Here is a 22,616-nt window from a genome sequence, read left to right on the forward strand (position 1 = left end):
TAGAAAGGATAGGATCTCGTTTCCATGTGAAAGACATAATTCCTAGTGATCTCGCATCTAACATTATATACCAATTCAAATGTAGTAGTTGTGCAGCTACGTACGTCGGGAAGACTCGACGTCACTTTAATGTCAGATGTTGCGAACACTTAGGTGTCACTCCTCACTTAGGAAGACGATCAAGAACAGTTCAAAATTCAGCGGTATTCCAACATATGACTGATTCTGACCACCCTATTAGTCGTAAGGACTTCTCAATCATTGGTCATGCAAGTTCTCCAACGGAACTCAGCATCAAGGAGGCATTATCCATATTTCTTTTGAAGCCACCATTAAACACGCAACAAGACATGGCGTGTTTGAAATTATTGACTTAACCCAATGATTGTCAATGTCATTTTTTACGTTTTCATTAATTATTGTTTGTTCCTTTAAAATTATTTTAAAGCATCCGCTCAAGAAACTTATTATTCTGACGATGATTAAAGTAATAATTGAAACGTTACCATGAATTTTAATTTAGTTATGGGTTTTATCTTTAAGTTTATAATTTTTATCAAGTTTAATGGTGTGTCCTTATCTACAAATAATTTATTTAGTAGGTATACTTTTTGTCGAGATAGACATGTTAATTGCCAATTAAGATAAGAAAATTAATAATACAATGAGTGTCACATAAAAGTCAAAATTTTCAATGTGTTTTAACTTAAAACTTTTAAATGTAGATATTTATTTTTTTCGAATCGTGAGAAAATATTTTTGAAAAATTTAAACGCAGAATGAAAGATTGCGTTATTACCGAGGGCCGAAAGTCTCTTAGAATTAATATAAAGTTTGTTTTGAATGAAATATTTGCAATTAATAACAACACTAAATTTTCCTTTTTATGTTCACCCCTGTAACTTATTAAAATAAACATTATAGAAGTTTTTAGAGATGTTCGTCCCTCAGAAATAATGTAATCTTTCATGCTGCGTTTAAATTTTTTTTTAAATTCTTATTAGTTTTCCCAGGATTTGAAAAAAGTTAATACATTTAAAACACATTGAACATTTTGATAAGCGACATGTTACGCCTATGCCCTTAAGGGTTACAATAAAATAAGACTATTTGGTTTTTCAATGGACAGCTCAAAATAAACTTATTTGGAATTTTTATGACTTTCTTTTATTAAAAAAGGCATTTATTTATCTTAGGGCCAGTTCGGAAAAACATGTGGTACCAAGCTGCTACTTTACTGGAAAATATGTACCACAATACAAAAGTTAGTATTTCCAGAGAACAGTGGTCGTTGTTCTCTGGTATTGCTGTATATTCGTAGGTATTTCTTTAAAATTCAAAACTAACCATAGGATTATTAGACCTGGATCCCGCGTACCAAAAAAAAGTTGACTAACAGCAAGCTGAAAATTTGTTAATAGCTTAACGGTGTCTAGTCGGACAAACTTTGATGTACGGGAACACTGGAACAGGGGAGGTTTTAATTGTGGAACAGTTTAAAAATTTGGAACGTCAGATTACGATTACGAAAATGTCCCATGTATTTTGTCGGTGAGAACATCCAATTAATTTGTTACCCATTCATTAAATTCTTATGCAAAAATCAGACTGCTATTACTAACCAACATGATTCTTGTCATTTGACATGTTCTTCGTGTTCCACTCATTAAAATGCCCAGTTGGTGATAAACACCAGTCTGATTTTTGCATGAGAGTTTAATGAAATGGTAACAAATCAATTGGAAGTTCTGTCCGACAAAATACATGCAACGTTTACGTAGTCTGACGTTCCAAATTTTTAACCTTTTCCACAATTAAAACTTCTTCTGTTCCAGTGTTCCCATGCATCAAAGTTTGTCTGCCTAGACACCGTTAAGCTATTAACGAATTTTCAGCTTGCTATTAATCAACTTTTTTTGGTACGCGGGATCCAGGTCTATATGGTTTACAATTTAAATTTTTTTTATATCTACAGTTTAAATTTAAAAAAAAAATGAATGTATAAATATGCATTAAACTTTCCTAATAATTATCCTAACTGGCGCGTTTATTGGGTTTTATTAAATTTGTATATCTGCGGATTAACCTTTAACTACCCGCGCATTAAGTTATAACATAACTACACGCGTGGCGTACTTTATACGCCACAAAAAAATAAACTTAATAACAGCGGGTTTGTTTATTTTATTTTGACAAAATACACTTAGTTGTTTGTTGTAAACCTTATTCGGCATCAGTGAATACTTGGGAGTTTATTCTCAGTAAGCCAACTGGGATTTATAACTGGAATCATGGAATAACTGTATTCCATGATAAATAAAATTACTAATAAAAAATTTTTTGCAATGTGATTTTTTACAGGAGAAAAAGTATTGTTTATAAAGAAAAATATATTTTGTGCCATAATGACTAAAAAACAATTGAAATACGTACTTATATTACTACTTATTTTAATATAATCGTGGCGTATATTATCCACCACCGGAAACAACAAATAATAGCACGTTCCAGTGATAGGTTAGAGAGAAAACAAGGTCAAAAATTAAATTTTTAAATATATTGGCAGTACAATTCTTATATCTGGCGTACTAAGTACGCCAGCGCGTGTAGTTAAAGGTCAAATATCGTATCAGCCAATACATTTCTATGTTTATCGAAATTTGTCAAAAAAAAATTCTTTGCATCTTGTTGGGAGGGGGGAATTTTCCCTCCCCCTCCCGTTCATCTGCCAGTGAACAAATAAAGGCGTAGGCGGTCTCATTTAAAATTGAAAATAAACTTGTTGCGTAATATTCAAACTTTTCAAACTGTTTGAAGATGTTTGAATTCAAGTCAAACCTAAAGATATCGAAATCAAGTCAAGTCAAACTTTTTTATACAAAAAGTTTGATTTTCAAGTCAAGTCAAGTTTGTTGAGTAAAATCAAACTAGTTTGACTTGATGCATCTCTAGTCTAACGAATTATTTAAATGAAAATTTTGTTAAAAAAAGGAGATACCGGAATTAAAGATTAATTTATTAGATAAGAAATAGTTGCAACAAAATTAAGTTTAGCATACATTTAAATCTTATTTATGGTATATTCGATAAATAAATAATATTGAATTTATATGACATTGAGTATATTTATTTTCCCTTTTTTTGTCCTGGATGAAGAAAGCAACTAGAGATACTAGAAGCCAGAAACCAAAGGTAATACATTAAAATAAATTAGCCCTGAGAATAAATTTTATTGGAAAGTTTTATTTAATTTTGGTTTTGTTTTCCATAAGTAGTAATTAAAATAATTAATGAATTAATCAAAATAAAAATATGCTCATCAATCTCATAACAGAGAGAAAATACAGCGCATAACAATATGTATACCTAAATGGTACGGATACTAAAGGATAAAACGGAATACTAAAGGACACGACAGAATTTTTGAACATTTTACCTCTTATTTTGTCGAAAGTTTAATGGATACTGTCCTTGGATTTGACCTTGTCAAATGCCTTCTTTTTTTTATTAGCCCCATATTTATTACAATCTATTTATACAATCTATAGACCAGGGGTTCCCAAACTTTTTTGTACCACGCCCCCTTTTTTTAAAGAAAGCTTCTCGCGCCCCCCCCCCTTACAATAAATTGTATGCGCCTAAATAGGAACAAAACAAAAACAAATAAGTATTAGCTTGAAAACAAAACATTTATTTATTCTGCCATAAGATACAACAATATCAGTTTCCATAAAATACAAAAATTATTAATAAAAGAAAAATAGATTATGTTGCTTAGTGAGATGAATGTGCTTGCATTTTATTTACTAGGATTCCTAGGCTGAGTTTTAGTAAGTGCACAGCACAAGTCACTAGCAACATCAAGTTTATTCCGATACTTTGTTTTAATTGCCACAAGTGTTGAAAATCGCACAAATAGTTACTTGAAAAAGGCAAATATAAATGAAGAGCTTCCCGTGATACACTAAGATACACTTTGAAATATTTTAACCAAAATGAAGGTTTGGCCATTATAACAAAGTATTTGGCAGAGGAATCGTGCAAAAAATCATTTGGATTTATTTGCAAAGCATCTTCTTGAAGTGATTCATGCAGGGAGTCTATGTTGACATGGAATGGATCAGTTGACATTCTGTAAATAAAATTGTCACAGGTGTTTGGGAAGTATTTCTGGAACTCTTCAATTAGGCTCTCCAAATGGTTTGATATTTGGATTTTCAAACTTGATCCTTCATAAATGTCCTTTCCTCTGCGTGTTTCTTCTGAGATTGGCTCTACTTTAGAGAAATTTGAATAATTTCAGGGATTTGCTGATATTTTACGCCTCCAAAGTGGAAAGCCTCCATCACAATGAGTAACTACTATATTTGAGTCTCCACCCTGCAGTTTTAGGTTGAGGATGTTCAACGAGTCAAAGATGTCTGACAAATAAGCCAATATTACTTGGGTACAATGTTTTTTGAAGGCCATGTTTAGCTCATTTTGCTTTTGATGTTTCAAGGTGATTACTTCATCTCAAAGGTCAAATAATCTTGCCAACATGTTTCCTTTTGAGAGCCATCGTACTTCTGTATGAAGTAGCAGTGTTTTATGATCACTTTCTAAATCTTCACAAAGCGTTTTAAACAGTCGAGTATTCAACGAACTCTTTTTTTATGTACTTCACTACTTTAATACACAACTTTAAGACAGCCATACGTTCATTTGGAAGGGGTTTTGCTGCCAAGGCTTGTCGATGTATAAAACAATGTATCCCAATCACACCAGCATTTTTCTCTATTACTAATTGCAAATAGCCTGAGCGAAAACCTAGCATTGAAGGTGCGCCATCTGTACATAAACTGATTAGTTTTTGTCAAGAAAGTTCATGTTTGTCAAAAAACTCTCACACTGCTTTCATAACATTAATAGCTTTTGTCGTGGTCTCCAGTCTCCAACTCTGTAGAAAAGAGTAGCTTGTCTTTCATTCTTTCGTTTTGAATATACCGAACATAAACAATTAACTGATAACATTGTGCTATGTCTGTACTCTCGTCTAGCTGAATAGCAAAAAATGGCGATTATTTTACTGCATCAACTACCTACCTGGTTTTGTACGTCTTCGGTCATATCATTAATGCGGCGTTTCATGCACAGTGTTGTCAAAAAGAGGTATTTGAGATAACTTTTGCTTACTCTGCGCTACCAGACACAGTTTCACAAGCGGTTAATATTGAATTTTAGAAAAATATAACTAAATTTAATTTAATGTTCAACTTGTCTCGCGCCCCCCTGATATGTTCTCACGCCCCCCAGGGGGGGCGCGCCCCCCCCAGTTTGGGAACGGCTGCTATAGACAATAAGTAATACGGCTGACAATTAGGAATGACATGTAGGGAGGTATCCCGTGATGCACCCCTTTTTTAAAACTTAGTCGACAATAATGACTATATCTAACATAAACTTAGACACATTAGTTTAGTACCTATTATTCGATTAAACGGAACTTTTCGTTTTAACCTACGAACAGTACGCGGTTTATTCACTAAACTTTTTGCGAACACGTTTGGATGCACTTTAAGTTTCTCCGTATGTTTTTTCGCGCACTTTATTGATGTCATCTTTGACGTATGGTAGTCCTGCGTCCCGATGAATGGCTTTATTGGTTATAAACCATGGAACTCCTAGTATTAATCTTAGTATTTTGAACAGAAATCTTTGCATGATTTCAATATTAGAATGTGCGACGGTTCCCCATAATTCTAGCCCATAAGTCCACACTGGTTTTAGGATGGATTTGTATATTAGTATTTTATTTTCAGTTGATAGTTTTGATATTTTGCCCAATAGCCAATATATGGTTCTTAACTTATGACCCAGTTGTATTCGCTTAGTAAATATATGCTTCCTCCAGTTTAATCTTCTGTCCAACTACATACCTAGATATTTGACTTCATCTCCTTGTGGGATTCCTTTACCATTTAATTATACAGCCGGACATGTTTCCCTACGCGTGGTAAATGTTAGGTGTAGTGGTTTGTTTTTATTTATTTTGACTCTCCATTTTGTCATCCATTGTTGTATTTTATTTAGGTTATTTTGTAAGATTTCTAAGGCTATTTTGGAATATTTGTTGGATGATAATATTGTCGTATCATTCGCAAATGTGGCTGTAGTGATATGTGTATCTGTCGGTAGGTCAGCAGTGAATATAAGGTATAATATAGGTCCTAGTACACTTCCTTGGGGCACCCCAGCGAGAATTTTTTGTATGTTTGTGAATTCATTCTCATACATTACCTGGAAGTTTCTGTTGGTGATATAAGACTTTAAGAGTATATAGTAATTTGTAGGTAAATTTTATTTTAGTTTACATAATAAACCTTTATGCCAGACTTTATCAAATACCTGACTTACGTCCAGAAATACCGTCGAGCAATACCTATTATTTTCAAAGTCCTCGTTGATTCTCTCCACAATTTTATGAGCCTGTTGTATTGTTGAATGTTGTTTTATAAATAAAACCCAAATTGGTGTGGTGGTATTAGTTTTTTGTTTTCTAGTATAGGCATTAGCCTAGTCAGTATCAGCTTTTCAAAGACTTTGGATAGCACTGGAGGAAGACTAATAGGATGGTAGGACTTTACAATTTCTGGTCCTTTTCCTGGCTTTAGTATCATTGTTATTTGTACCAGTTTCCATTGTATTGGCCTAATATCATTACAGAGTTGAATAACTGTGTCAGAAATTGGAAGCCTTTCTCTGAGAGTTGGTGAAGAGATTTTCCAATAATCAGGTCGTATCCTGGAGCCTTTTTTGGATCCATGTTTTGTTTTATAATATCTTTTACCTCATTTTTTCTGAATCTTTTTTCAGGAAGTTCTAGTTGATAAGATTTTGTAAGTATTGAAATAATTTCTTCTTCGGTTTGTAGTGTGTAATTTCCGTCATTTGGTGTAAAAACTTTTTTAAGGTGTGTTGTAATGTTTCGGCTTTTTCTAGTGGACTTTTCGCCCATTGCCCTGTTTGTGTTCTGACTGGTGGGATTGTATAGTTCTGCCTTCGTAAGTCCTTGTAGCCTTCCATAACGAGTAGTCAGTGGCTTGGGTTGCATCTAGTTTTTGTAAGTATTCCTGAAAGCTTGCATTTTTTCTGCTATTATCAATTTTTTTAGGTCTTTTTGTGCTTTATTGAGGTCTGTTTTACTCTGAGGTGATCTTGATAATGGCCATTGTTTTCTGAGTCTTCGCTTCTCAAGTATTTTTTCATATATTTTATTATTAAGTATTTTCTATGGGAAATAAGCCACAATTTTACTAAAAAATGAATTTATTAACGTTTCGAAGACCAAATCGGGTTTCGTTGTCAAAATACAATATACTATTGTATTTTGTAATACAATTTTCGTTGTCAAAATTACAAAATACAATAGTATTTTGTATTTTGACAACGAAACCCGATTTGGGCTTCGAAACGCTAATAAATTCATTTTTTAGTAAAATTGTGGCTTATTTCCCATAAAAAATACTTAATTATAAAAATGCCACAAGGAAATAGCTTCAGAACAACATGTATTTTATTGGAACAGTTTTTGTTCATATATCGATTTGTAGGTAATGGTGTTGAGTTCCATGCTGCTTCCTGTAAAACTGTGTTAAAATGTTCTATTGCATATTAGATTTGTTTATCCGTCTTTAGCGGGATGTCTAAATTGATCTGATTATGTACTTGATTTCGAAAATAACTCCAATTTGTTTTTTTGTTGTGTAGTATACAGCTCCTTCCTAGTTTTGTTATGTTTTTGCATACAGTTGTGATAACAGGTGAATGGTCAGAGGATAAATCGTAACAAGACTTTGGTTTAAAGTATTTTTCGTTTATTTATCTCACTATAGCAAAATCGAGAAAATCTGGGATTTTCGCAGGGTCTGTAGGCCAGTATGTTGGTTCCCTTGTGGTATCTATGTTTAGATTATCTATTAGTATTTCTTTTTGAAGTTCGCGGCCTTTGGTATTATTAAGTCTAGAGCCCCATATTAGATGTTTTGAATTGTAGTCTCCGCCACAAATAAACCTAGGTCCAAGTGTATCAAAAAATGTTTTAAATTCTGGTGGTTAATTGAATGTTTTGGTGGACAATATACAGCTGAAAAAGTTATAGGTCCTGTCCAGTCTTCTACAACTACATTTGTAGCTTGAATATGTGCTTTTTGATAGTGAGTTGTCTGGTAATGTTTGATGTTGTTTCTTATAATGATTTCTGTCCCACCATGTGCAGTTCCATCTGGATGTGTTGTCTGATATATTTTATAGTTGTAAAATTTTATGAAACCTTTTTTCGTGAAGTGTGTTTCTGAGATCAGCATTATGTCTAATTCATGATTAACTGGACCGCGTTATGTAATAACGGATTAACCGCTAAAAGTCCAAAATCGAGATAATAGTGCCCTCTTGCAACTAGGGTGCAAATCTATGTATAAAAATATGTTTTTTGTAAAAAAATTAAAAAAAAGCTGTTCTTAGATGCCTGTACTAAGCGACATTTTTTATTTTCTTAAAAAAACTCCCACACTAGGATTTGTAATATCGAACTAAACGCCAATAATGGTACATAATCCATTGTCATAAACAAAAATCCGCATCTTTGTAAGTGTAATAACGAATCAAGCGCCACGAATAGTCGGTTAATTCTTTATTACAAAACATAACATATTTACTAACGTTAAAGATATCGAATTAAAAGACATTCTTTGTAAGGTAACATCAGATTAAGCGCCAAATATGTCTCTTAATCCGGTATTCGGATCTTAACTCATGCATATCTTAAAAAATCATTAACGAATTAAGCGACATTTGATCGAATAACTTTTAAAATATAAACTATTTTTAAAAAATTTTAAACACATGTAAAAGTCTATTTACATTTGCATTAATATATTAAATATGAAACATGTCAGTACTATATTTTAGAAATAGTACCAAAAACAAATTTAAAATCTTTAAACCGATTTATCTCAAAACTACATTTTGGTGCTTAATCCGCTATTACATAACGCGGTCCAACTATAAATGCGTACAACTCATGTTTGTGTTGTGTCACGCCATTAGCATTCCATATTGCAAATTTTAGTGTATTAGCCATTAGTTCATTTTTGAGACAAGTGTTGTTAATAAGTTTAGCATGGTGCTCATTTATTCCATAAGCCCTTTCATCATATTCTTTAACTCCTGTATGTCTTTTCTCTGAGCGACCATTGGAATATCTTGTTGGTTGGGATTTACCATTTGAGCATAATGTAGGTCGTTGTGTTGTACTTATATTATTTGTTGTAGGCACTGGTAGCTGTTGGTTTTGTAGTTGATTCGGAGACTCTTTCTTTTTTAATGTTGAAAATCTTGCTTCTTGCAGTTGTTTATGTACACTGCATCCTCTGTAATTCGCTGGGTGGTTATTATCGCAAAGTACACACTTTATTAGATCAGATCGAATTTTCCTAGGGCAGTCGGCTGTTGGGTGATTTAGAGCACATTTTACACACCTGTATTGATGATAGCAGAAATTTTTTGTGTGACCATATCTTTTACATCTGGTACATTGTACTGATTCTCTTTTTATTCTGGGGGCTTCGACATCAATTTTTGCGTTGAGTAAATATTCCATCTTATAAATTTCTTTATTATTTTTTTGCATTTTAAGTCCACAAAAATAGTGGTAGGGATTTTTTTCTAATTCTTTGTAGTATATTCGTTATTTGTACAACTATAAATATGTCCTTGGCTCTCTATTTGTTTTTTTGTTTCTTGTATATCCTCTGTGGGATGAAGATAACGAATCACTACTCTAAAGGGTTTATCTTGCTTCTTACGACATGTATGATATTCGGTTTTTTACTCATCAAGTACTTTTATTATACTGTCGTATATTTCAATTGTTTGGGCCTGTACCTTGACTTGTTCTTCATTCAACACTCTGATTAAATGTTTGTCTTTGGCTATAGTGTTTAATGTTCGTTTAATGGTTGGATGTTTTTAACACCGGCAATAAATATTGGTGGGAGCTTCTCTTCCTGTTTTTTGCCTCTTCAATATCTGCTTCTTGTGTCTCTTCATTAATTAATACATTAAATTTATTTGCTGTTGGTGTGCTGAGCCAGAAGTTATCTATTTTGGTTTGTTTAAGTTTGGAATGTTGTTCCGGACTGGTCCTCACGCGTTTTTTATTTGGGACTTTTTGTCATTCTTCATCATTAGCTTTAGATATTCTTGGTGGTTGATATTGCGGTATTGTACTTTGGACTGAATACTGGTATTGAGGTTGAAATAACTGCATTGGCTGGTTTAGTTGGCTTGGCGCGAAATTTTGCTGGGTTTGTGATGCAGGATGTAGTCCCATTTGCATTTGTTTTGGAAAATATCCTAGATGTTGAACTGTTAAGTTTTGGTCGCTGAGGTTCATTTGACTAGATGTTGGACATTGAGAGTATGGAAATGGATACTGATTATATCCGTTCGATATTTTAATTTAAATATTAATATTATTATTAGTATAAGGTGTTATCTTTGATATCTGGATTCCAAAAATAAAATTCACGGCACATTTTTGACACAATCGCCAACACTAATATTAGTATACTTTATTTTCATTAATTTGTTTTAAAATAATTAATTACTTGATTTGAAATATGTAAATATCTGTTTTGTATCACGATACCAGATTTATTTATAACTTTTCAAGTCCATTAAGGTATAATTACTTTTAAATCGTAAATTGATAACAGTACGTAAAAATAAAATGTTTTAGAGACAACTGTCCTCGATCAAGTTTGGACGTTTGGATCAAGTTTTATCACTTTCAAAGTCAACTGGTTTACATTCGGTTTTAAATCTACAAAGAAGTAAACTTTTTGCATTTATATTCTAATGAATGTATGTGTACCGAAATGATGGTAGGAATACTAAAGGATAAAACGGAATACTTAAGCACACGATAGAATTTTTGAACTTCTTACCTCTTATTTTGTCGAAAGTTTAAATGGATACCGTCCTTAAATTTCGCCTTTTCAAATGCCTTCTTGAGGTACAGAAAACGTCAATATGCTACTTTGTTGTAATCTATTGGCTTCTATTGAACCTTTCTCATTACAAATATAGCGTCGATGCATGATCATCTCGAACTAAAACTTGTTGTTCTTGTGCTAATTTTATAATTACTTTCAGTTTGTTGGTTATCGCTTGGTTGTTAATTATTTTTTGGATTAGTTTTAATAGTTGTTAGGTCAAATCTTGTCGTCCATATATTATTAGTTCATTCAGATATTCTGTCCTCTCCTGGTAGTTTTCTATTTTTTAATTTCCTTAATACTTCCTTTACCTCTGCTTCTTCAATGTTTATTTTTTCGTTTGTTGTGACTTCATGTGTTAATCGTTCATTGTCGTCACCTTTAGCAAATAGAGATCGAAAGTAGTCTGGCCATGTTTTCTTTTGAATGTGCTTCTTTTTACTAATTCATTAATTTCTTTCCTTTTTACGCTGATCATTTTCCATATTTTTTTTGTGCTGCGTAGTCGTGCTCCATCGGTTTTGAGAAGATCTCTCAGTGTTCCTTCTTTATTTGTTTACTAAAATGTTCGTTTCGTTTCTGATTCGTTTATACTTTTTACATACCTGTTATGTTTGTTTTGTTGTGTACTGCAAAAGCTCTTCTATCTTCTCTTCTTCTCTAAATGATCGGGTTATGTTTTTTAATATTTTAGCATTTGTTAGTTTCCTCTCTCCAAGTGATTCTGTTGCTGAGTTATTTATGTTACTTTTGAGTTTTTCCCAGCATTCCTCGATGCAATCTTTTTATAATATTCCATTCTCAGCAATCTTCTCTAATATTCTATTTCTGTATACGTATTCCGTGGATTCCGTATTTAGTCCCTCGATTCTGATTTACATTGAGTGTGAAATATTTCATTATGATTCGTATTTTACTTAATACTAGGCTGTGTAGTAGTGATGGTACGTGATTTCACTAATGGTGATCCTTAGTAAATATTTATGAGTTGCAGGTTTTTTATAGACTTTCAATAAAGTCGTCCCAGGAACGTAACTCATAAATATTGGCAATATCATTTTAAAATCTTCTACTTTAAAATGTATTTTAAAGTATTAAAAGTCAGATTAAATTAAATTATTAGAAGATTTTTTACTAAGCAACACCTTTTTTAATTTATTAATATTTTGTATTTTGATAACGACGTCTGAAGTGTAAGTCGAAACGTCAATAAAATCATTTTGTAACTTAAATTGTGACTAAGACAAAGTATTCGAGATCGTGTTTAGTTTACAATTATTGTGACTACATGTTACTGTACTGTACATAGAAGAGCGATCGTGGTCGCTGTTTAAAATCACCGTTATCTAAAATCACGGTCACTGATCACGACGTGATTTAAAAATCACAACATTCACCATCTCAACTGTGTAGCGTAAAACTTATAATATTAAAACAATTTGTATGTACTTACGCAGAATTTTCGTTGATATTTTTGTTTACATTTTGGGAACTGAACCAAACTAATTGTGTACTTTTTGAACACATATTTTTTAATATAGTTTTCAGCATATTTTCAGTTGGGTACTTCTAGATCTAGAGCTTGACTAACGCCAAATCAAATTTAACAATATAAAGCAGATCGAAAACAAACAAATATATATAATTTCAAGTGGGTAATAGTCTAAGGGCTAGTGAACAATCCGAGTAACCAGTCTTCCTGTATAGGGGAGTGCATATAAATTTTCACTTCGGAAAAAATCAAACAAGATAGAACTGTTGGTAATTTCATTAAGAAATGTTTAATAAACAACATAGGTATCAAAAAGTTTTAATCGAGAAGTGGGTGCTTCATTTTTTATTAAACAAATGAACTACGAAATTTGATGTTTTTCTGACTTGGCCATTGAAAAATTTAGAAAATTTTACAAAAAAAACCTTATATAAAGAATTTTATAAAATTAAATCTGTATCTTCTATAATTTTTTATTCATAACGCTAAAGTCACCCTTCTTACAAACATTGGCGCACTGTAAACTAGCGTACGGCGAAGTGCACAGTTGAGTTATTTTAATGTAATTCTTTAACTAATGAATCAAATGAAATTTTACAAATTGAACCTAAAAGAAGAATAATTAAGCTATCTTATGGCTATAATAAAAAGAAATAAAATGTATGGGCATAAGTACGGTGGGGGCGGAAAGTGAGCCTTACATGAATTTTGTTTAAAAATGATTTAAAAATGTGTAACTAATACAATTTTTCTTATAAAACCCTCAATTTTGCACAACTTACCTTTCAAGCATCGTACTAAATGATACCTTTCAAGCATCGTACTAAATGATGTTTCATTCAAAAAAAATCTCAAAAATTTAATTCAAATGATATGACGTCTTAAAAAATGGAATTTTTGAGGTCTTCGTAGTTTTATAGAATTACCACCATTTTAAGACGGTATTACTCAAGTTTTAACAGATCTATTACAGTTTTGTAAGTGCTTTTTTAAAGCTTAGGATGTAATCTTTAAAATGCACTGAATTATTTTACTTTACAAATGAAATAGACTATTTCTTTTTGAGAAAATTAAGAAAGATAAAAAAATGTAATACAAAAACCGAAAATTACCAACAAAAAAAATGTTTATATAGAGTGATCAAAACTTATTTCTGTAAAACTTAGCTAACATACATTTAATAATAAACTTCAACAATAATAAATGTTCAGCAAAAAAATTTTCTTAAGCTCTTACACAGTATGTCTGCGTAACTAGGAACCTATTGATAACTTCTTTATTATCAGTTTTACGAAAAAAAGTTATTCTTTAGCAAATACTCTGCGTCATATATTATCTAAGATGCAATCATCAAATAGCAAAATTATTGAATTTTATACGAGGTATGTCAAAAAATATGAATTTCACTCAAGAGTAAAGTATCGTTAAATTTCACAATATCGAAAATTGTTATTAAGAAAAGTTGTTTGGAATTAAAAAAATTGTTTAAGTGTTCAATTACATCCTTCTAATTAAAATATTGTGAATAATAAAGGCACTTGACTCTTAACAAAAATTAATATTTTTTACATACCTCGTATAAAATTAAAAAAGTTTAATATCTGATTGTTGTATCTTAGATTTTAGACCAGGGAGAGCATTTTATGAAGAATAATTTTTTTTGTAAAAGTGATAATAAAATAGTTATCATGATTGTAATAAAATGATGATGAGTATCCGTAATTTGAGAAAAAATTGAAAAAAATTGTATAATTAGAATAGTGTAATTGTATATTTAAACATAGTTTTTAATTTCAAACAACTTTTCATAATAGCATTTTTTGATATTCTGAAATGTAAAGGTATTTTACTCTTTAACGAAATTTATATTTTTGACATAACTCGTATAAAATTGATAAAATTTGATATCTGATGGTTGAGTTTTAGATTTTTGACTATCCAGAGCATTTTATGAAGGATAACTTTTTTTCGTAAAATTGATAATAAAAAAGTTTTCCATGTGGTTCCTAGCTACGCAGACACACTGTATAAGAGCTTCTGTATAAGAATTTTCAAATTGCAATGCCATATTCGGATTTAGTGTAATCAAAAACAAAATAAAAACATATTTGATCAAAGTAAAATGATGAATATAACGATATTTTTAAAATTATTAATACAAAAAATTGTTATTGTTCAAATAATTAATAAACAATTAGCGGCCAAATCCGCGAGTAGAACTTTTTACTTTAACATGTATATAAACTAACAAAAAAAGTTTAAGAAAAATATAAGCTTGTTTGAATTTTTCCGAAACAATGCATGTTTTCGTTCTAATTGCACTCCCCTAGTAAGGCTAGAAAGGACATCGCACACATCTTATGGAAAATATAATGTCACTCAAATTCAATAAAATTTATACGAATAGATTCGTTTTAAATTAACTGTCAATTCTTATCATTGCGCCAACTCTTAATTATGATTAATGACGGCGCAAATTGCAATTAAAGTTTATCGAAATCACATTTTTGGAGTCTATAAACGTGTCAGTTATAATCACTATTGCTCTGGGTGCTATTCAAAACAGCTTAAACCCCGCTGGGCCTAAGCGGATTAGTGAAATTATTATAATAAGATGCTTAAGAACTCGAGAAGATTTATGAACTAACTATAATTTGGGTATTTTAAAATATTTTTTCTCTCTCTAACTTATGTACCTACCCATTTGATTTCAGATTGATTCATATCAATTTCTGCTCTTATTATTGAAAATTAAGAGTTGGCGCAATGATAAGAATTGATCGTTAAATTGAAACGAATATATTCATATAAATTTTATTGAATTTGAGTGACATTATATTTTTCATAAGATGTGTGCGATGTCCTTTGTAGTGATAATTCATAGCACACCAAGGCTAAAAACCATGACCTGGCAGGCATTAGACCTGCACGTGTATCTAACAGGTGAATCGAAAAGTGCATAGTTTGGGGGTAAAATAAACTTTCTCCTGTAAAGTTTAAATTTAAGTATGTGTTTGAGTAAGTCATTAAGAAGAAATGTGTACAAGGACAGGCGATTCTGAACAGCATAAGACCTTGCCAGGCGAGTGGAAAGATTAGGGTTTTTTCCTAAAATTATTTTTTTGCATCGAACAAAATTTTTTTTTAGATTTTTTGAATCATTCCAAACAGAAAAAGTCTTTAGTGACTTTTCTCTTCGATTAATAGTTTTTGACATATAAGCGATTGGATGACATCACTAGTATTATATATACCCCAAAAAGTCCTAATTTAAAAATAAAAATCGACCTATCTGAGGATTTTTCTTCAAATTTGCCCATTCTCGAGATAATGAATTTATGCAACTCAAACGTCCTCACTTATACTACAGTGTCGCGCCCGCTTGATTAGCAATTAAAAAACAAAGGGGTTTTCGATATTGTATTTCAAAAAACTCTTTGGGACTTCATCCATAGATGTTTAAAGAATATCTACCTGCCTTGGAAACATTGAAATTTTCAGTTAAATGTCCGATTCAGGGTTAAACATGGCCGATTTCGCAATTTTTAAATTTTTAATAGCTTATACTGTCAAAAACTATTAACCTAAGAGAAAAGTCAATAAAGATCTTTTCCGATTGGAATTATTCAAAACAACTAAAAACTATTCAACTTTGTTCGATGCAAAAATAATAATTTTAGGAAAAAACCATATTTTTCCCCTCGCCTGACAAGGTCTTATGCTGTTCAGAATTCAGAATCGCCTGTCGCTGTACACATTATTTCTTCTAAATGACTTGCTCAAACACATACTTAAATTTAAACTTGACAGGAGAAAGTTTATTTTACCACCAAACTATGCACCTTTCGATTCACCTGGTAGATAAACGTGCAGGGCTGATGCCTGCCAGGTCATGGTTTTTAGCCTTGGTGTGCTATGAATTATCATTAAACAAATTTCTAGCCTTACAGGAAGACCGTTACTCGAGGGTTCACTAGCTCTTAGACTATAAAGCGTAAAACCATATATTATGTAATACGATACATATCGTATAAACCAAATACAAAATATGTAATTATAGTATTTCGTTTACGTAATTACGGTATAAAAATACACTACCGACATTTTTTAACATAAAATTAATTAAAAAAAGGAAACAAAAAAAACAGAGGTCGAGCATTGTTATTGATATATTAGTCCAGAAAGCCACTGCGCATCCGCTAGGCAAAATATTCTAATTCGGATTTTTTGAAAAATCTTACTCAAAAAGGACTCCTTTTAACAAATTTGCATGTTGCCAGGACCAAAAGGTGGTCAAAAATTTTTTAAACGTTTTTTCTTTGTTTTTTTCCTAAAATAATTTTTTTGCATGGAAAAAAGTTTTTTTAGGTTTTTTGGATCATTCCAAACAGAAAAGGTCTTTAGTGACTTTTCTCTAAAAATGATAGTTTTTGACATATAAGCGATTAAAAATTGAAAAATTGCGAAATCGGCCATTTTTAACTCTCAAAAACTATGTGAAAAACTGAAAATTTGAATGTTGCCAAGGTAGGCACATGTTCTTTAAACATCGATTGATAAAATCACGAAGAGTTTTTTGCAATACAATATTCAAAACTCCTTTGATTTTTAATTGCTAATCAAGCGTGCGCGGCACTATTTTCCACCGAGAGTATAATGCAAATGAAAGAAATAAATTCGTTATTTCGTAAACCGGCGATTTTATGGAAAAATCCCGAAACAGGTCGATTTTTATTTTTAAGTGATGATATTGTGGCATATCTAGTGACGTCGTCCGTCTGGGCGTGATGACGTAATCTATGATTTTTTTAAATAAGAATAGGGGTCGTGTGACAGCTCATTTGAAAGGTTCTTCAATTCTCTATTCAGTAATGTAAACATTTACATAATTATTTATACAGGGTGTCCTTCTACTTCTTTTTTTGTCAAATAATTTGATTTAATAAAAATTTTTTGGACACCCTGTATAAATAATTATGTAAATGTTTATACTACTTAATAGAGAATTGATAGAATTGAAGTTGGTGTTGGTGATAAACACCCGTCTGATTTTTGCATGAGAGTTTAATGAAATGGTAACAAATCAATTTGAAGTTCGGTCTGACAAAATACATGGAACGTTTTCGTAGTCTGAAGTTCCAAATTTTTAACCTGTTCCACAATTAAAACTTCCCCTGTTTCAGTGTTCTCGTACATCGGGAACACCGTTAAGCTATTAACAAATTTTCAGCTTCCTATTAATCAACTTTTTTTGGTACGCGGGATCCAGGTCTATATTTTAAAAAACATCACAAATAAGACTACAGATTAACAGAAAAACATTTATGGCAAAATCACGGGAAGCTGGATGTTCTGCAATGAATCATAAATTCCTCTGAGCAGTAAAAGCAATGTTACAGCAGATATTTTTTTTTTATAAATTTTCGATAACTAGGTATTTTTAACTGTTTAATATTGTTTGGTAAAAATCTTTGGTTTGGTAACAAAATAAATGTTTTTTTTTTAAATTTTCTCTTCCTTTCCACTCAGACATTAAAAATTCTGCCTCTGTCATTCAAGAGAACGAAAAAAAATACACAAGAAATTACTGTTTGAAAGTTAGCCAAACATTAATAACATAACCTAAAAATTATTGAAATTTCAATGATTATTCCGAGGCCCAATTTTCAATTAAAAATCAGGCTGTTTTTTATTCAAAAGATACATTTTCTTGAATTTTTTCAGATTTTTAAAAGTAAAATTGCGCCCAAAAGAAATATACAGGGTGCGCCAAACCTCTGGTTTTCTTTGATTACGGCTAAACTATGGGATATACAAAAAAATGTTTTCAACAAAACTAATGTATATCAAAACCGTCTATAATTTAAAATTATTTTCGATTATACAGGGTGAGTCAGAACGACGGTATGAACCAAAGCTTTATTTTTTTAAATAGAACACCCTATATATTAAATCATTTTTAAATATAGTTTTTAAAAATATGAAAAATTTGTATAAGGTTCTATAGACCTAAAGTTAATAATTTTCGAAATATTAACATTTTTATTGAGAAAAATGGTAATATTTATAGTGCTGTGGATTATGTTTCCAAGGTAATAAAAATTTAAGTGGTAGGTCAAAGCTTTTATAATATAGTGTCATTTTTAAATATTTTAATATCTTTTATTTATAGCTATAAAATATACAGTGTGATCACTATTTGCAAATTCAAAATTTTCTCATTTTTTTTAAACGGAACACCCTGTATATTAGTATTGCATTTGGTAGTAATTATTTGGCATAGGGTTGTATGTACATAGCATGTTTGGTTTTGTAAATATTTAAAAAAGAACTATAGATTTTACGCTTAGCGGATATTTTATATCCGCGATAATTTTAATTAAATTTTTTTGAAAAAAAAAAAGAATTATAATTTGGTTTTAGAAAGATACACTAAAATATGAAAGATGAAAATAAAAACGTAATTAAAGATTAAAATAAAACGTATGCAAGTGCAACTTAATTGAACTTAATAACTTTATATTCATGTTACTAACAATTTTTTACCATACTAATAAGTAATTAATATGGATAAATTAATTATTAAATTAAGCAAGCAATTTCAAAATCTGCCTTAGAAATTTTTCTACCCTAGTAACTTTATTGTAGCCAATTTTGTTAGTTAAATTGTATTAACGAGTAAGATCAGTTAATAACTTTTTAATTTACCTACATCTTGAGAACGTATAAAGTATGCTTTGAAACAAATGAACGTTATAGTAGTATATTATGAAGTAAATAGTATCTATAGGGCTTTTCATTCACATTCATTTGTTTCGAGCTTCTGTCATGTGTCACATAATATTAATATATCTACGTCATACGTTATTGCTATATACAATAATACAAATCAAAGACGTATGGCGTAGATATATTAATATTATGTGACACATGACAGAAGCTCGAAACAAATGACAATCGCTGAAAAGCCCTATGTAGTCGAGTTAAAAAAGCTGGTAATAATTTCTAATGGTTTCACCCAAAGCAAATGTCATATCCATCAATTGTTCGGTTGAAAAATTAAAATTTAATATATAAAAAATTGTTACAAAAATTTCAAATACAAAAGTATTACCAGCTTTTGTGACACCAGTTAATACTATTTATATTAATGAATAATTTGGCTAATATATTTAACATTCATTTGTTTCAAAGCATACTTTATAATAATTATGTTCTCAAGGTGTAAGTAAATGTAAAAGGTAAATTAAAAGTTTAACAGATCTTACTCGCAAATACAATATAACTAACAATTAATTTGGTACAGGAAAGTGGCTGTGGTAGAAAAATTACTAGGGTAGATATCAAATTTGGTTGTTTATTTAATTTAGTAACTAATTTATGCAATCATTAGTATAGTAAAATATTTTTTGTAAAATAATTGTAAGTTATTAAATTCCATTGAATTTTAATAGTATACGATTTATTTTAATCTTTAATTACGTTTTTATTTTCATATTTGATATTTTGATGTATGTTTCTAAAACCAGATTATAATTATTTTTTTGCAAAAAAAATGTTTTAATAAAAAATCCGCAAAAACGTAATATCTATAGTTTTTTTTTTAATATCTACAAAATGAAACATGCTAGGTACATACCATACAACCTTGTACCAAAAAAAAGGTTGTAATATTTACTACAAAAGGCAATATCAATATACAGGGTGTCCCATTTAAAAAAAAATGAGAAAATTGTGTATTTACAAATAGTGATGACACTGTATATTTCATGGCTATATGTCAAATATGTTTAAAATAACAGTATACTAAAAAAACTTTGACATGTCATTTAAATTTTTATTACCTTGAAAGCCTAATCCACAGCCCTTTGAATATTACCCTTTTTCTTAATAAAAGTGTAAGTATTTCGAAAATTGTTAACTTTAGTCCTATAATACCTTATATGAATTCTTAATATTTTGGAAAAATATATTCGAAAATGATTTAATATATAGGGTGTTCCATTTGAAAAAACAAAACTTTGGTTCGTACCGTCGTTCTGACTCACCCTGTATAATCGAAAATAATTTCAAATTATAAACGGCTTCGATATACATTAGTTGTGTTAAAAGCATTTTTTTGAATATCCCATAATTTAGCCCTAATCAAAGAAAACCAGAGGTTTGGAGCACCCTGTACATAAAAGCTACATTTCTCGATTCAAGAAGTTCTATAGCCTTTGGTAAGCTGAAAATTTGTATGAAGACATGTTTTTATACGCTTTATTAAAATCACAAGACGCGGGGCGGATAGCTGCAGGGGCAGTTTTGACTTATCTTATTCCACTATAGCCTTTAGTTGATTTTGAGAGCCAATCCTTACACCACTAGCTCCTTGATTTTCTTCTGTTTTTGGATAAAATGAGGCAGGTTATCTAAACCGAGTCGTCGTCTTCTATCGTGGATGATATGTTTATAGAGCTTCGGCAGAGAACGATGAGCGATGTAGATTTTATAGACGTATGGACACTCAATTGACGTTCAATAAACTGCACAAACGAACTGCGCAGTCGCATCGGTACGATAAATAGTTGTACTGTATACCGTGGGTTATTGAACGGCCATAGCTCAGCTGCAAGACACTAGCTTTCTAAGCAAGAGCGCACTAGTTCAAATCTCGGCACCAACAACATTTTCATTTCTAAAAATGATACGAGCCGTTCACCGTGCCTCGAAGGGTACCTTAAACCGTCGGTACCCCTGGGATAGTGTGCATCGACACTAGCTACTTCACACAAGGTTATAGATACAAGTGGTGCGGAAACTGTCCGAATTGGATCTCCTCGGCAAAAATTCCATTCGGTATATTATTATGTTGGGTTTATTACAAAAAAAGAATGTGTGTGTGTACTTTGCACGCATGTAAGAAATTATACTTCTATCATATGATTTCAACGAAATAAATATACCTACTTTAAACAGTTTATTTTAAAAAAATGTCGAAACCCAAAAGACTCCATTTTCAAACAAATAAATGTTTAAAAATAATAAAATCTTTGGATTTCTTAATTCGGAAACAGATTCTCTCTTATACCTATTCCCGTTCTTCTAAAAATTGCAAGGAATAAAGGGTGATGAATGTAGAGACATGGGGAGTCTACATAGTTGCACTCCACAACATATCAATTCACCGAGGTAAAGATCAACAAATCTGCTTCCTAGTACTCGATACGTGAGTAAAACCGTAGGTAGATAAAAGGCATTATATTTAATTTCGATTCAGAGATCAGTACCATCTTTCTATGGACCATTTCAAACTCTTTTGTTCTCATCAGGAAAGCAACTGTAACAGTTTATTTTAATTTTATTTAAATATTAAACTAATTTAAATGCTTACCACTTTCGAAAAATAAAAAAAAAGAATAGGATCGGACCGGATTTGAACCTAACACCTCTTGATATCTAACCGAATGCTATACCAATAACGCTACCAGCTTTCTGTTTTTATAGTCTCGGACATAATGACAATTCACGGTAACAAACAGAGGAAGTGAAGTATAATAAATATAAATGTTTTAATAATACTTATCTTACTCCTCAGGAAGACTAATCCAAATACATAAAAATTATAATAAATATATTTACTAAAAACACTAATATATTCTTTTCACACCTTTTCTTGCACCCGTGTTGAGCTGCCCCCCCCCACCACTTGTAAAAATTAAAAAACAAATAGCCCTGACTTATGAGCTATTTATGAGCTTTCATATTCCGCAAACCAAAAATTTTGAGCTTATTCCACTGACCAGGAATTTAATACTTTAGTGGGGGGGCTGAGTCAGCCCCCCCCCACTACGTAAAAATAGGAATATTAAATCGGTTTTTGCGGCAGAATTACGAGCTGCTTATAAGCTCTTGAAATTATATAGTTTCGATTTTTGAGCTCATCCCCTTCACCCCCAAACAACCCTTTAATTGATTTATCTTAAGAGAAAAATGCTGAGAAAACTTAAAATATATCGTATTGCGGATATAATTCCTATAGCTTATATACTCTAAGAATAAACTATTAAATCACGGGCATTTCGATTATTGAGCTACAACTC

The 22,616-nt window shown here is 31.1% G+C and overlaps 1 protein-coding gene across 1 annotated transcript in view; it reads right to left on the reverse strand.

Moving 5' to 3' along the window:
• Positions 1-12,641, reverse strand: part of LOC126881608 (farnesyl pyrophosphate synthase-like) — a 68,024-nt gene extending 55,383 nt beyond the window's left edge. Inside the window, exon 1 of the mRNA XM_050645970.1 lies at positions 12,493-12,641. Within this exon, the coding sequence (XP_050501927.1) occupies positions 12,493-12,590 (98 nt within the window). The 5' untranslated portion in view covers positions 12,591-12,641. The remainder of the gene's footprint in view (positions 1-12,492) is intronic.
• Positions 12,642-22,616: the final 9,975 nt, after the last annotated feature.

Source organism: Diabrotica virgifera, chromosome 3 (genome assembly GCF_917563875.1).
Source record: "Diabrotica virgifera virgifera chromosome 3, PGI_DIABVI_V3a".
Lineage (NCBI taxonomy): Eukaryota > Metazoa > Arthropoda > Insecta > Coleoptera > Chrysomelidae > Diabrotica > Diabrotica virgifera.